This window comes from Agelaius phoeniceus, chromosome Z (assembly GCF_051311805.1).
Source record: "Agelaius phoeniceus isolate bAgePho1 chromosome Z, bAgePho1.hap1, whole genome shotgun sequence".
NCBI lineage: Eukaryota > Metazoa > Chordata > Aves > Passeriformes > Icteridae > Agelaius > Agelaius phoeniceus.
In genome coordinates, this window is record NC_135303.1 from 66030073 (window position 1) to 66046785 (window position 16713).

The 16713-nt window shown below is 36.0% G+C and overlaps 1 protein-coding gene across 2 annotated transcripts in view; it reads right to left on the reverse strand.

Moving 5' to 3' along the window:
- Positions 1–16713, reverse strand: part of UHRF2 (ubiquitin like with PHD and ring finger domains 2) — an 81863-nt gene that overhangs the window by 2091 nt on the left and 63059 nt on the right. The window contains exons 9-15 of one of the 2 annotated variants that reach the window (XM_054651870.2): positions 15294–15398; positions 7380–7486; positions 5215–5377; positions 4530–4667; positions 3615–3738; positions 1469–1629; positions 614–712 (exon numbers count right to left, since the gene is read on the reverse strand). In XM_054651870.2, the coding sequence (XP_054507845.1) occupies positions 614–712; positions 1469–1629; positions 3615–3738; positions 4530–4667; positions 5215–5377; positions 7380–7486; positions 15294–15398 (897 nt within the window). Of the gene's footprint in view, positions 1–613; positions 713–1468; positions 1633–3614; positions 3739–4529; positions 4668–5214; positions 5378–7379; positions 7487–15293; positions 15399–16713 lie in introns of both variants that reach the window. The other variant, XM_054651868.2, reaches the window with a different exon arrangement.

Genomic DNA, 16713 nt, shown 5'->3' on the forward strand with positions numbered 1-16713 from the left:
TTCAGTGTATGATTCTGTACATACCAGTGCTACAAAATTAACTCTAGTCCAGATTTGATTCCACGCTTCTTGGACTTATCTCCAACTGATCAAGATTTTGAGACACATAAGTAATGCACTGACATTCATGGTGTCCTACCAAACATGAGCAATGCCAAGATTAACAGGATAATATAACTTTCTCTGAATTAGCCCAAATAAATTTCTAGAGTACTTATCCTCCACCCTTTCACAACTTTTAATAAAGCATTATAAAATTATAAAATCTGGTATTATTTCTTGTAAAATTATGTAAAATTAAATCACTGTTATTGTGCCAAAATCCAACCAGGGGAACTAACCAAACCCTAGTGCACCTCCAGTGACCAAAAAGGCATGACCACAATGGTAAACCTCACTCATTATGTCTATCAGAAACTATATGGCATGTACTTCCACTCCTTATTACACAAAACTAAGGTTTGCTACACAGCAAACACTGAATGGAAACTTGTTGTCTGTTTTTGCTCAGAATGTTATACAATTATTATTGTCTTTCTAAAATGCATATGGCTTTGGTGACCGGTGTCTCAGAGTCAAGAAAACAGCCCAGAGCAAGGCAGTTCATTCTTACTTTACAGACGTTGTGGAGGCACTCTGTTGTCACTGGCTGGTAAACCAACTCCTGGCAGCAGACACACATAAAGGATTGTTCCAGTTTCTTCAGAAAATTCTAATGTAGGGCACAGGAATAAAAGAGACAAACTCTATTACAGTTCTCACAAATGCCACTTACTACATAAAGATTATGTACTTCCAGAAGTTTTTAAGTCTGTCATATCTCTGAGCACAGCTTTCTAGAAGTTATCAGGAAGTAGGTCTTTAATGGCTTTATTTCCTTGCTCTTCTACAAATTGCAGAACCATATAATCAGAGAATGGTTTGGGTTGGAAAGGACCTTAAACGACACCTGTTTCAACGCCCATGCCATGGGCAGGGAATATTCCACTAGACCAGGTTGCTCATGGCCCCATCCAGCCTGGCCTTGAGCACTTTGAGGGATGGGGCATATGTTTCTGGGGAACCCATCATAAAATTATTTTCTGTCTAAACAAAACCTAGTGACTAAAACCATCTTTCTTCATGTCTGATTTCTGACATTAGCACAACATAAAAATACATTTATTATATCAGAGAAAAAACATGCTTGCTTCAAGAATGAAAGTAAATAAAAATGCACTTTTAACTTCAGGATGGTTCTTGAGCAAGAAAGGTCTCTATTGCTGAGGCATTAGCCCATCTCTCAAGAGCAAATTGCACAAACTAGATATTTTCTTGAAATAGAAGTCTTACAAATAAAACTGATGCTAGACAGTCTATATTTAGCAAAAGTTTAACAAACAAAGGAGGTTTTAAGAGGGACTCAAGATTTCTCCTAACAATATAAAGAAAATGCAAAGAATAAAAATTACGCATGCAACAAACATACTGGTCCTTCCTTAAGAGAAGCAAGTACTTCATCCCACAGCTTCTGGTTCATGCAGTCTTCTCTGATCAGCCATTGCTGCTCTTGGGTCAGCTGGAAAGCTTCTCCTTTCCCTCCATCTCCCATCCTCATGGCTTTGGGTGTATTTGTAGGCTCCTCTGTACCTGCTTAAGATGGTGACCATCAGACCCAGTAACAGCAGTGTTAGTCTGAACTAATAGAAGGGAAAGACAAAACTATTTCTAGAAGGAAAAATGGATTAATATAGATTACATGCAAGAAATGCAGCAAGCAAATTCCTACTCCAACTCATACTATACTTCATTGTTTTGGATTGCAGCAAAGAGTTGCACAGAAGAATTTTCATTTTTTTGCAGAGCTTGAGAGCAAAAAACACAGTAGGAGCAGTAAAAAGGATTAGGACCCCTACACTACCACTTGATTAAAAACCATGTGCTTATGAATTTCCATAAGTATTCCAAACTGCATGGTGAGTTTAGTGTAGGCCAAATGCCAGTGCACCCACTAGAATATACTTATTTATTTCTTGCTGTGAGACAGGATTAGGAGGAAGGCAAATTAGGCTCAAAACTTGAAAAAGGTATGAAGAAAAGTTTATTAACAGTAACTAAAAGAAAGAATAATAAGAATTAGAATAAAACCTTTAGAACACTTCTTCTCTCCCTACAACTTTTTTTCTTACAACGTACAGAAATAATTCAGTCAGTTATTCTAGAAGACTCTTTTTTGTCTACTTTGGGAGAGGAGCTCTTCTTGTTAATTTATGGAGACTTCTTTATAGGAAAACTGTTCTCTTCTGGCTTTTAATTTTTACAAATAGCAGTTGCCTGGAAAATCTGTAATCATGAAGTCCCTCCCATTTTTACAGCTTTTCCCAAAACTGTGTTTATGGGCAATGTTAATTTATGGGGTATTATTTTAAAGATGAGCTGTTTAAGAGCAAAGGTTTTCTTTATCTATGTTTGAAATTATCTTAATTCCTGGGAACAGAGGTCTTCTTCTCTCCCTGGGAGCACAGGGTCATTATCGCTTTTCTCTTTCTGTTTAAACTTCTCATGGGACTACAGCTATTTAAACATCTGCTTACTTTAGCATGGAGGCTTTTGTTAGGTATCTACAATTTGAACAATTCATCTCATATTTTTTGATGGGTTATAGGGAAAAAAGAGTCTAATGTATCAATTATATCTTCTTCATAGCCTTATAAGACGATTTTAGCCTAGAATTAAGGCACCTATTTAAATCCCTCCCATCGGGGACTTGACTTCTTTTTACTGACTTTCATGTTTGATGTTGTTCTCTCTTCAATCGTTCCTTTTCTTTCACGAGAGAGAGAGAGAATTGATGTTTGTAGGTTTTATTTGCGTACACAAACCGGCGCCCAGGGCCTGCAGATTGTTATGTGATTTCTGCTGGGCGGTGCTAGAGTTGTTTGTGGTAGAGGCTTTCTTCAGCGGCCGTACTTGCTGGGGGAGCCGCTAGGATTTTAGCAGCTAGCTGGGGGCCGATGGCTTCCCCTCCTCCCGCCTGATGGTTGTGGACGAACTTTAATGGTAGTAGAATCTGGGCCGGACCGGCGTGGCCCAGAGCCGCTCTCGGGGCCCGGGCTGGCGGGGGCAGGGTTCGGTAGCGGCAAGAGGCCAACACGGCAGCAGCGGCCCGGCCCCGCGGCCTCCCCTCCCCGTGCCTGGCGGCTGACCGGGCGCGGGGGCGCCCCGGGAAGGGCTCCCTGCTCCCCGGCTGGGGCCGCCCTGCCCGGCCCGGCCTGGCCCGGCCCGGCCCGGCCGAGACAGGCCGGACTGGCTGTGTTACTTGTTTGCCGGAAGGGAAAGAGACCCTCCTGGGCTTTTTCGTCTTGTTCTAACATGTGTCTTCCCAGCGGCGTATACAGTTTTCTTAGTGGTTCAATAGATTGTTAATTTTCACGGCTAATTACTGATTGGTCTTTTTTTGTCAGAGACGGAGGAAACTGCTAGCAGCTTCTCTCAGAAAGTCCCTTCCGTGAGTGCCTCCAATATAAAACCACTACAAACTGCTTCAGACTTCCACGAAGATTTCATGGCTTAGTTCATAGCAATTGTAATGTGACAGACTTTGCTGACAAATGCTAAAGAAGTAAAAAAAATACCATCATCAATTGTCCTTTTCTGGTTTCCATTACTTTGGCTGCTTGGCTCCTGTTTCACAGTTTGCTTTTTAACCTTATCTTTCTTCTCCTTACTAGCCATGGCTTCCAAATAACCTTCTGGATACTAAAATTAAAAAGCACATATTTAAAACAAGAATCACAGACATACAGGAATAACCAAATACCAAAAAGAATAACTTCTAACAGAGTTTAGATCCCTATGACTACATAGTAAAATAATTACACAATAATTTTAAAATCCTATATGATAGAGAAAACATTTAAATTAGTACCTGTCATTAAGAAAGCACAGTCAAGTCAAAGAACGTAATCCTCAGCTGTATTAAACAGTATATCTACCTGTGTGTTTACAAACTGTATAAATTGGGGAGATGATGGTATGCTGTAAAATGCAATGTATCATTGCATTGCCAAGAATATATATTAATTCTTTCCTTTTTTCCATCTTTCATGGATTCTGCAATGCCAAAATTTTCATGGCTCAGCCTATATCTGTGCTTAAAATGCACTATTTATACAAACTACTCAGTCACATGACAAAAATACTTAAAAATGCACCCTTTTTTTTGGTTTCTCAGACAGACTAGTCATCTGTAGAAAAATTTGTTCCTGCCTAAGAATCACAAAACTGGACACAAATTCTGATTTTCCAATCCATATAGACAAACCAATTTACTGCTAGGGGAGAAAGCTTCATTTGCAGTTCCATCTGCTGTGTCACTATTACAGGATTCTGTCAATTTCCTTATAATCAATCTGTATTGGTTTTTAGTATCAAAAGCTGCCACAGTGAAGTACAAAGAAAAAAGGGAGCTTTAATTTAACTGATTTCGTTCTCAGGATTTTGTTTACTAGAACTAAGAATAAAAACAACTGTCGAGTCCTGATGCAAACCTGTACGCTTAGACCGAGCTTTTTTGACCGCTCCATTCCTTCTGAAGTCCAAGGTGCAGGCTCAACATCATCTCTCCTCAGAAGATAGCGCCAAACTAAAAATCCACATTTTCCAATTTCTGGCCAGTATTTCACCACCTAAAGAACAGTACAAAATTACTGATATTATTTTTATCACAAGTCAAACACATGCACATTGTCATACTTTAATTGTTCAAGAAGAAATGACAAGACTGATTTATATATCATTATTATTATTATATACAAAAGTTCTTTCCTCAGCTGTGAAATTTTTGTATTTCTTATAAATACAGTAGTCTTAAAAGGCACACTCCTTGTTTCAGAAACTAAGAAGTCTTTAATTAAACAAAAGGCTAGGATACAGCTGGAAGGACTGAAGAAATAATGAAATTATCCAATTTCAGGGATGAATTTAACTCAATAAGCATACACAAAGCAATTTACATATTCAATCTTAGGCATCCTATTACAGATTATGTTCTATTATCACCGTTTTGAGTAATTTCATTTTGTTTCACTTTGCAGAGCAAACTAAAGCTAAAAAGCTCTAGTGAAGAAAAAGGAACTGTTTCTTTCAAGTAATAATGAAAATTTTGCAGACTAACACATATGAGGCTTTTAAAAACAGATTACAAGAAATTTTATGTTGTAGAGATCAGAGTACCTTGTAAATGCCATCATATCTGTTGCCTTCCTCTGGGGCATATTTGCTGATCCGCCGTCCTTTTGAACTGCGTACCACTCTAACTGGCTTACCAGCTCTCCAATTCTTTGACTCTGCTCCATTTTTGTCATCCAGTGGGGCATCACAGTTAAGGGCCAGTGCCCTAGAAAGACATTTAAATTCTTCATAAGCTAGATTGCTTCACCCAGCAGAGTTTTGAGAGTTAACATAATTAAGTCATATGTGTTTCCCTTGTCTAATTTTGCTTTATCAAGCAGCATAGACCTTTCAGTATGTTGTTTAGCAGAATTGATGAAAAAAAAATGAGATCCACACTGAAATGAATGACAAGAAAAAAAGATGGGAACACTAAATATGTTGTCTAGGTTCCAGTGAAAACTCATGTGAAATTGCTAGAAACCAAACCAATCCTTTCAGACTTAGTATTCTTAATTTTTAAAATTAACCCCTTCCTAAATAGAATTGATGAAATTAAAATTATAATAAAAGGCAAGCTTTCTGTGCTGCTATTCCTGATCAACAGATTTTAAGGCTCTTTAACTGTGTACACAAAAGTAATGAATATGATGAAAAACATACGGAGCAAAAAGTACATAATAACCGTTCAAAAAAGCTCTAAATACCATACCCCTCTCCCATGATACATAAAATACCTCAGAGAAGAACTAAGAATCATAGTAGCCAATTAGACCTTTAATTAGCTTTAATTAAAAGCTTTAATTTACCCATAGACACCCTTTTCTAGAAACCTGGAGCAACAGAGTATGACCAAGCTGCTATAAGAAACAGTATTTCTACTACCACAGCCTGACTTGAAGGGATTGAAAACCCTTCAAAACGTGTGTGTCAGCCACAACACAAATGATGGATCTCAAAACAGAAGAAATAATATGGGTTATAAACAGACATGGTGCAAGTATGGAACCCACATTGTAGAGAACAGTAAGAGACAGGGACACTATGCCAACATTAAAAATTTTTTCCATATAAAAACAAAACTTGTAAAACTCTCTGGACAAGCAAAACCCATACAGATTCAACTACATAGAATCATCATAATCTTCTGTATCAAAGTGCTTGAAAACTTGTATCAAGCTTAGAAAATGAGAGCAGCACATTGTTACTCCATATGCACTAGTGCCTTCATAGCTAAGTAGTTTTGCCTGTGGAATTTTCATTTCCTAAGAGGAGAGAGATACTGACATTAAAGGGTCCGCCTTTAATTCTGTGTCCCAAAACAACTTTGTTCTATTCACTAAATATGCTTGTAAAGCTATTGCTTAAACCTACTTCCATCTTTCTTCCCTCCTTGATCTTGTTCATTTTCACATCACGTGTCCCCTCCTCCCCCCTTTCTCAAGGGAGCCAATTCAGGCTTTTCCTCTTTCTTCTCTAGACAGCTTGAAAAAAATCCCTCTCCAGCCTGTCTGAGAGCAGCAGAACATATCTAAAGGCGGCCCTGGCAAACAAAAGTTCTCAGTGACTCTCAGCATCTCACAGGCATTCAGAGGTCAGTTGTGTAACAGAAAAGGATGGAGTACTCTTTGTTCAGGCCAGCTTTTGGAGGATGGAAAAACACTTCAGGCAGATGTCTAATTCTTCCTCTGGATATATGTTCTCTTTCAAGTACCTGTTTTGATAAAGCTGCACCCTAATTCCTTGCTTTTTATATGAAAGAAAGGGCTAGCAAAATAGAAAATATTTCTTTTATCATGGGAAAAGGAACATGCTTTCTTTCTCCTTAAATTTATATCTGATTTACCCACAAGAGAAGAAACTTAAAAAAAGAAACATCCAGAATCAGAAAACTTCTGCTCAAGAGTTTTGACTAATTTCTTGTTTAATTAAAACAGAGTCCTCTCAGTGTGACTATAGAACAATTTCAACCAGAGGCATGACTGCAAGCTGCAAGCAATGTATTTCACTGAGGTGAGTGATTCCTTTAAAGCAACAAATCATAATGCTTGATAAAACAAGCATTAAAAAGCCCTTAAAGCATAAAACAAGCCCTTAAAAGGCATTGCTGTTTATGACCCAGCATGTACAGAAGAGAAAAAATACAGCAAAATGTTAGTTTTAAATTAAAGCCCTACAACCCAACTCTTTGTATTGGAATACCTTTAAATTTTATTTTCAAAACTTACCTATTCATGTGTGTTAATGTCTGATCAAATGAATGTTCTCCGATTCTTTTATTGCCAGAAAGATCTCTACCTCCACTCCCAGTGTAAGTGAACTCATCTCCTCGATCCTGTGCAAGAAGATTATCCTTTGGTTTAACGGTCTAAAGTAAAGTAACTCAATTAAAAGAAAAAAAAAAAGCAACTTCATTTGTTCTATTTACTCAGAGAAAAACTGTAGTCAAGGGCATGAAAGACATGTTTTCAATTTCATTTACAGCAGCTGCACCAGCACAAAAGTCCTGGTCTAGATGTAACCACTTCACCAAAAAATTCTGATTAAAAAAATGCCTGTATTAAAAAATGCTACTTTGGCATTTTTTATAAAGCTACTTTGAGAAAAAAAAATCTGAGGAACATATTCTACTTGCTCTTGAGCTTTCATTGTGTTTACAAGAGTATCATGTTTGTAAAGTACAGAATAATTAGCTTGGATGGATCATGGCAGTAACTTCAGCTTGTGCAAGGAGCTCAGGGCTAGTAAGTACATAGAGTGCTGCCTTATGTACAAAGCAGGTGCTTTAATGAAATAGTAATCCCAGCTCTTCTGACTCAGTAAGAGTTTAAAATAATTTAGATTCATATTTTGTAAGCTAAAATAATTCTGTACTATTGTTCTTATATAGAATTTTCATGAAATTGAAGGAAGGTTGATAAAATCTTTTACCATGAGCTATGAAAACTGTCAGAATCTAAATACTCTCAAGAAAAGGCTGTATTTCTATTTTCTGTACAAAGTTTGTCCCAGAATTTCATATTACTCCTGAGAAATGAATGTATTTCCAGAAATACATAAATATACAGACTACATATATAATTAATATGTTATTTCTTTGGAGATGTATATTTGGTATAAAGCATATAGCAATTTAATACAAAAAACAATGTTTAAATGTATTTTAATAGCAAAATTCTGAACATCTATGCAGTAATAAAATTCAGTCAATTTCTTACCACTATTAAAAGTCTGACATTATTTAGGATCCAGTGCAAGACTGTTACACATATTTCATGACTGACAACAGCAGAAAAAGAGAAGGTTAGAAAGAGAAACACTGGTTGAACAAGGCCATAGATAAATTATAGAAATTAGGTTCATTTTATTTTGTGTAGGGAAAACCTAGCAGAAATTCAGCTGCAGTTATCTGTACATAATAAAATACAAGTGCTATGAAGTTAAAAGTATACTCAAAACCTAGCAAAGTCATGTATAAATTCTGGTATATGCTTTCTTAAAACAGGCTACTTAGTCTACTGAATAAATCTTTAAAACCAACAGAAACAGAATGTAGTTCTATTAAAGACAGTATATGAGACAACTTTAAAAGACCAACCAGACAAGAACCATTTCCTAAGAAAGGATGTAAAATAAATTGTAGAAAATAAAATATCACAGGATTGGAATTAATCACAGAGTATGTTTCATTTTTCTGTGATTGTCAAGGCAAACACAATGCACAAATCACACAAGGATGATCCTGATAATAATATAAAAAAGGACGGATTTGGTTCATGTATCACAATCATTCAAGCAAATTGCATTTTGACAATGAATAAGAAGCCTGTGACAAGTTCAGAAAAATGGGAAAACATATCTTGGAATGTCATGAATCCAGCATGGCCTGGGTTTTGTAACAACGAAAGAAACGTGGACATCTTCAATCTTCATGATGTGGCAGGGTGGGAGGACTGTTAAGGCAGTTTTTGATATACAAGCAGAACTAAACAAACCAGAAGGTGATTTCTTTTCCCTCTACTTAAAACATAATTTTGAGATAAATACTGATATAACATATATATAAGCATGCGGAAAAAATATATGAAAGACAGAAACAGTTCATATGAAAGCAAGATGGGGAAAATTATTTATAAAACAGGACAGGTTCCTGACAAACTTTTGTTTATCAGCTACTAGGTTGTTGATAAATCTTCATGAGAAGAAAGTATGGAATAGACTTATTTTTTGGTGTAACAGAAAAACATAAATCAAGGAAAAATTGCTAGAGATTTTAGCCAAAAAAACTTCAAGAGACAATGCAGAAATGCAGCAGTATTCCTACTTGCACATACTTCTATGGAAAATGGGTTAAATGTAAATGGCCTAAACCCAACAAACTTCCAGCAGCTTCAAAGAAAGACTAAGCGGTTCTCTAGTGGTAGTTTAACCATAGGCAAACTGAAAACATTGTGCTTGAAGAGATACTGTGGATAGAAGGTCTATGCATACATGCTCACCTCCTGAGCATATCCCACACTTCATGGGTTACATTTTCTTCTCCATAGGAAGGAAAATGGAGGAACAATTATGTAGCATAAATGTTACAGGTCAAGGTACAAGGATCTTTCAACATCCTCCAATGTAAGGAAGAGTCACTGCTACCTTATGTATTATTGTCTAGCTAAACTATATTCCTTTTTTCATATCAGATATATTAGGAAAAAAAAAAAACAAAAAAGGATTTCAGGCAATAAAGACAGTTTCTAGAATTGAAGGAAAATGTCAGAGATCTTGCCATTGATCTGGGCTGGATGAAGAGAAATTGGAGGACATTTGAACCACTGATATAGCAACAACTCTCAAACAAGAGAGGAAGAAAGCTCAGAAGCACTCATAAGTGCTTGTAGAGAATGAAAATCAAAAATGGCAAAAGTAAGTGATGCACAGACCCAGTGTCTAAAGTGTGGATTAAATGTGCCTATAAAATGTGGATATGAATGTGCCTATGACAAGCAGGAGTGAAATAGGGACACTGGTACTCCAGAGACATACTTCGACACCTACAGTACCTACTTTCATTTGGCTTATGGTGTTTTACTTTTAAAGTGAAGTATTACAGGAATATTCACAGCTTATTATTTGGGACTATTAGAGAGTAATGACTCATCAAAACAATCTCTCAACAGCTTTGAGTTCTATCTATAGATAATACAGGATCTCCCAATCACCTACAACAACTTTTAACTGAGAGCCAGTAAGAGATTGGTAAAGCTATTTTTGTCTGAAGAGGATCAAAAAGCAGAACTGAAGACAATGGGTCAACAGATAAAGAAAACGTATGGCAAAAGGAGTTATTTATGTCTATATGTTCTCATTGAACAAAAAAAATAGCTGTCAAAGAGCCCATCAAAACAGTCATATCTTTTCCCTTCCCTTCTTCCTACATTCTTCCCATTTTCTTACATTAAAATACATAATTCTGCCACTTCTCTTCTGTTTTCCACAGCTTAATTCCACTTCCTTGCACCAAAACTGTCTTTCAACAGCTATTAAGTACTTTGCTACTGTGTCTTCTCTTAATACCTCCTGTATGTCCCTTTTTCTTATGTTGTGTCCATAAAGTTATTTCTTAACCATCCTGTTTGTAAAGTTTGATGACATTATAGAGCAAGTGAACTTCAGCCACAGTAGCACTGACCCAGCATCTCATACTGAGGCACATGAGTGGAAGACAAGCCTGAAGCTCTAGTACTACAAGCCAGTCAGGCTCAGACAGCCAGTACAAGCAATCAGTCTGTTGTATTAAATCATACTCCACTGTTCAACATTGTTATATAATCAGTTGTAAGTCTAACAGAGAAATAATGTAGAATGAAGAAAGTAAGATTTTGAATTCCATTGAATCATTTGACCGCATTACTTCTGTGGATTACTTGTATGCACCATCTGACAGGGACATTAGCTACTTAAAGTTACTAGAATATTAACTATCTCTAGAGTGCTCTCAATTATTTTCTCTCTCCCTTAACATCTCTGTTAAATCTGAGCTTTTATGCTCAGATTTCAAATTTGGTTCCAACAGATAATGCAAAAATTGGATTTATCAGTAATAGGCTATTACAAATACAATCAGATTTTCTAGATGAGTTCCAACCTTCAGTTTGAACAACAAAAAATGTTTATTGGCTTTCTTGGTACAAGAAATTCCCAAATATCATCAATTCATCAATTCCTTATCAGTTTGACCTCAGTAAAGTGTAATGAATATAAGGTGAGTTTGATTATATGATAAAGTAAAATAAAAGTGCACTAAGCCTCTTTAAATGAGGTTTTTAAATCCAAGTCAATTATTAACTATCAAGCAATTACATTTGAGAACATTTTCTTTCCCTAGTAGTTGGGATATCTGAAACTGAATCATGTCATCATTCATCTTCATTAAGCTCTATACCCATAAAGTGCTGACAGAATTGGCCTATGTGCCCATTTTGTGATTTATTTTTGGTAATTTCATGGTTTAACACTGCAGTAAAAGGTGCCAATTGAAAAGGAAGGGCTAAAGTACAAATTTCATTTGTAAATCAATAAGAATCCCTTGCATTAAGTGCAGAGCCTGAATACATCATAATTGCTCTTGCTGAGTCTTCCCCACAATTGCCCCTGATAGCAAGAACCTGGCAGTTTCACAGCACATTCCACCACAAAGAAAACATTTCACCATTTTAGTGTTCACTAAATGTCTGAACAGAAAGAAAGGCAGCTTCAAAGCAGGAAACAGCAGAAGGTGGCTAACTGATGATGGAAGTAGGGCAACATTTTAAAATATCAAAGTCTGAGTTAACTACTGTATGTATATTCCTTTCTGAGGTTTTTCTTACTCCTTTCCATGCAGTGTCCAAAAATGGTGGATTACCAGGCTTTTAAACTGAACATTAATAGGTAAACAATTCAGGCTTCCAAGTGTGGATTCATTATCTTTTGTTCCACTAAAACTCCGTTCTGACTCGGAACCAGGTTCGCCAAAGACAGTCTTTTCAGGTCAAAGACACTTTCCTGTAGAGGGAGTTTACTTAGGAGATATAACAGCTTTTAGAGACAGCATTTTTAAATTACAGTTATGTTTGGCTATCAGCTGAAGATCCAAAATCCATCTGTTTTTTGAGGGAAAAAAATCCTGCAATCTGTATGACTAATTTAATTAGCCTACTATAATTCTAGTTAAAGCAACACATTTAAAATCTAAAAGACATGCATTTCATATTAGACATTCATTTCATTAAGTGGATTATGAATGGTACATTCCAGGCAGTGAATGGGTTTGGTATAAAATATCAACAAACCTAAACAATGAGTATATTGCCTGGGGTCCCTTTTGAGTCATTACAGTCATTATCTTCTGTAGTCTCAGAATCTTTTACAAGAAGATGTGACTGCTCACATCAGGTACTATTCTCCAAGAGATCCCGAATCTCAGTTCAGAGATCTCCCATATGATCCTATGCAAAACAACACTTAGAGAAGAAACAATTTTTGTTTGGATTAAACTAGAGCACACCACACAATTAATTTACCATCTTTATAACACTACCTCAACCCAGCAGAAATATGAATCCTGAGACTTTTGACAATAAAAAGCAGTTTCAACTTGATACATAAAAACAATGACACAAAATAAGAGGGCAAGTTTTCAAAACAAAAGTTAACCTTCTTCAGTTGCTTGATCTGATGAACAGACAAATCAGAATACATTGATCACGAACACTGTGATTGCACAATCAGTGCAAATTTCCAGTATCTAGTGTGTAAATGTTAATCTGTTCTTAGAGTATAAATTACTAAACAACTTCTCAATTTCTTCAGGTAGTGCTCCAATTATGATTACTATCAAAGGAATACTATCAAAGAGATTAGCAACATTAACATATTCAAAATAATAGCTAACTATAAGTAAGCCATGTAACTTGTCACTAGAATTCAAAGTTACCCATTTTCAGGAGAGAGATTAATGTGCAAATATTTTATGTGCATGTAGTTAGAAATGAAGATAAAACGTCATGTACAAAACAATTTCACCCAATGCTCATTTTATAAGCTATGACTATACCTGTTCTCAATCTTGAGGGTAGATCTGACAGAACTGATAAAACTTGTTATTAATGAGCACTCCAATACATCCAGAACATCCGAACTTCAGTAAAACTGGAAAAAATTCTGGGTCTCTAGGATTATAAGTTTCTACAGGCATGGCATATAAATGTCGTGATCTGAAAGCTAGACAATTAACTCAGTTTCCTGCAATATATATTGTAATTACTTTACCCCAGAGTGGCTTTGCTGATTTAAAGCAATAGGAAGTGCATTAAGATGGCACACATTATCAGTCTGCCTAAATACTACATAAAGTTTATGAACAGTGTAGTACACCTCCAAAATGAATTTATTTCTCAATTTTATAAAAGTTTACACACAAGCATCTTTGTTGCACGACTGAAATTCAATTAAGAGTCACCTCTCTTTTTTGGTACTCATACAATAAAATGAATAGATGTGAGCAGAGGTTTTTGTGTGTATATTTTATTTCAAATAAATAAATCTCAAATTTCACATCTCAAATTAATTAGATACTGTACTTAGGACACTTTTAATTACAGGAGTTAATTCTTCTGTGCATGTTCTTACAGAAGTTTAATCTCAGCCTTTTTCAAAAAAAACAGGGAAAATGAAAGTAATTGGAAGACAAACCTGCCACACGAAAGAAGAAAAACTAACCTCAATAATGTAACTGAAAAAAAACCCCCTTGTATTATTAGTTTAGAAAAGAGAAAAAAAGTGGTTTTAGAGTATTGTCTGCAACCTTTCTCTTCTACTATGCCTTTTCAAAAGTATTTATGTCTTTCAGACTATGACATTGCTTAGGTGTCTACAAAACCACATAGTCACAACACCACTTAGGTGAATTGAAAAGGCATGCAAAGGATCCAATTAAATTTACCAAATATTTTGAATTCAATAATTACCACCTCAGAAATAAGGGGACATCAGTATCACCAAAAAGAATATAAAGAGGAGTCTGCAGCATCCCAGCACAGCAGATACAACTCCTGTGAAACAGTGTTCTTAGGGTCTGAGAGCCTGGGCTGGGATAGACACTAAGGACACCATATCCAAACTCCAAGTACCTCCTTATGCCACTTGTTCGAATAGAGACACACATTCCTTCAGAAAGCAATACTCTGCAGCAGCAGCAGCAGCAGCACCTCGTAGATGCTGTTGGCATAGAATATACTATGTTCTGATGCTATTTCATTCATATGCTTTTTTTTTTCTTCAGTGCCCTTTTCTTTGTGGTTGACAGCTATGGGCATTTAAAAAAAAAACAGGTTGCTTACTGCATTATCCTCCACCTCATCCAAGATTCAAAATTCCACCTGATGGATTGGAACTGCAGGAAGGGAGGTACCTTGTGTAAATATTATTTAATTGAAAAAACTGTAATCTCTTCATAAATAAATGTTGGACAGCACCACAAGATGAAAATTGAAAGCATTTACTCTTCTATTTAGCAGCATAACTGCTTTTGTTGCTCTACTTAAATGTTAAAACCAAAGTAGAATTTTTTTCCCAGCACCTTTATGGATCAAGATTCGAGAAAGAATCTGAGGAAGCTAAGAGGTTCTGAAAGTGCTTATTAGCAGGAGCCAAGAAACTTCAGAACTTCATAGTATCAATTAACACATATCTTTTAGTCTTGCTTCATTAAATTAAATTTATCACGTAATTAGAAATACTGTTTAGAATGTAATTAAATTGTGACAAAAGCAGAACATATATTATTTGCACACAATTGCACTATCAGATTTTATATCACACTCAATTCAGACTCCAAAAGTATACTGAAATGTAGCTACCCTAAACAATGTCAAATCCATTAACTGACATTTTGCTTTAATGTAGATCTGAGCATAAGCATTCTTTAAGATTTGGTAAGAATTTTCTCACCAAAACACTAAGAACTACTTAATTTATCAGGGGTAGATATTTTTTTCCACAGTCATATCTGCCTAAACATTAGTTTTAGATTAAACACCAAATACAACTCTATATGTACAGACATTTGATGCATTAGAACAGCAAGACCATTGCTTGCATGAATGACATACCACTTCATCTTCAAATCCCCCAGCTAGTACGAGTGAATAAGCTCCGTCATTACTGCGTCCATGGATTCCACCAACATGGGGCCTGTGAACACCTGCTTCACTCACCTGGAAACAGAAAAAATGCCAGTTTATAGCAATTTTTTTAAAAGACCCAGCCACCTACAACCACTTTCAACAATCAATTTTCTGCTCAAAATATTGTACAGAGCTTTTTGTGTCAACAAGTAATGCAAGACTGCTATTAAAGGTGAGAATTCCACTGTTTCTTCAGGAAGAAAAGCTAAAAGTAAGAGCACCCAGAAAACCAGCAGACAATGTAGGACAGTGGTGACACTGGAAGAGGTAATGGACTCTTTCTTCTTTGGGGAAAATCTCCAAGATTTTTTCCATAAGCACTACATAAGACTGTACTCAGTGGTACACTCCACTTGCACAGTCATTTAGAACAATTCAGAGGAGAAGGAGATTTACCAGTTTGGAAGCATTTTACAATTTTTAACCTAGGAAGATCCCAGTGCAAAGATCATTTTGTCAGGGACTTGTAAGGTAACACAATGAAAATGTAACCAGTGGAGAGGAATATTATCAGTCTGCCCAAGAAAACGGAAGAAGCCATTGCAACACCAATGGATCATAGACTAGATCATAGATCAAAGGTTCAAGTTCTCCAACCAGGATAACTCTATGGTAATAAAGGTTCAAGTTATCTGAAGCTTGACCACCTGAAAGCTGCAGCTGTAGCCTAATCTGGCAACATCATTAGAGTCTGCTGGAGCATCTCTCCCACAGAAATTTATTTAATAATGGTTTCAAACTACTGATTAATAGAAAAGACCCACAAACAACCTTTACAAATAAAATGAGATTATATATTAAATTATGCATTTTCTTAGTATGTTCTGATAAAAATAGTGTTGGTAGAATGAAGGCTTCCAGCATAAAACCAATCACACTACTTTCTACCTTCATATCTTCTTCCAGACCTTGATTTTTCATCTTTTTCTTGTTCTGCTTCTTGCACTCCTGATCTCCTTTTCCCAACCTACAGTTCTAAGCAACTTTCATGGGAGTCTATATTCTTCTGTTATAGTCTTGAAATTTCGTAACACAATACATCAAAGATCCAGCTAGTCAAAAGTGCACTTTTAAACATCAGATAAGAGCTGTTCACAGTATGAAGACCATGCAAAGACACAATAATACTTCCTTGCACAATACTTCCTGGTTGCTTTTCATAATAATGTACTTTATTTTCCTGACTCTTCATTTCATGATAATTTAGTATTTGATTTATTTTTCTGATCAGTATTAAAATGACATATTTTTCAAATTTAGCTATTAGAATAGCTCTTTGCTAAATAACAAGAAGTATAAGTAGCTGAAAGCCAATTACAAATTACACACTTAGAACTCTTCTCTG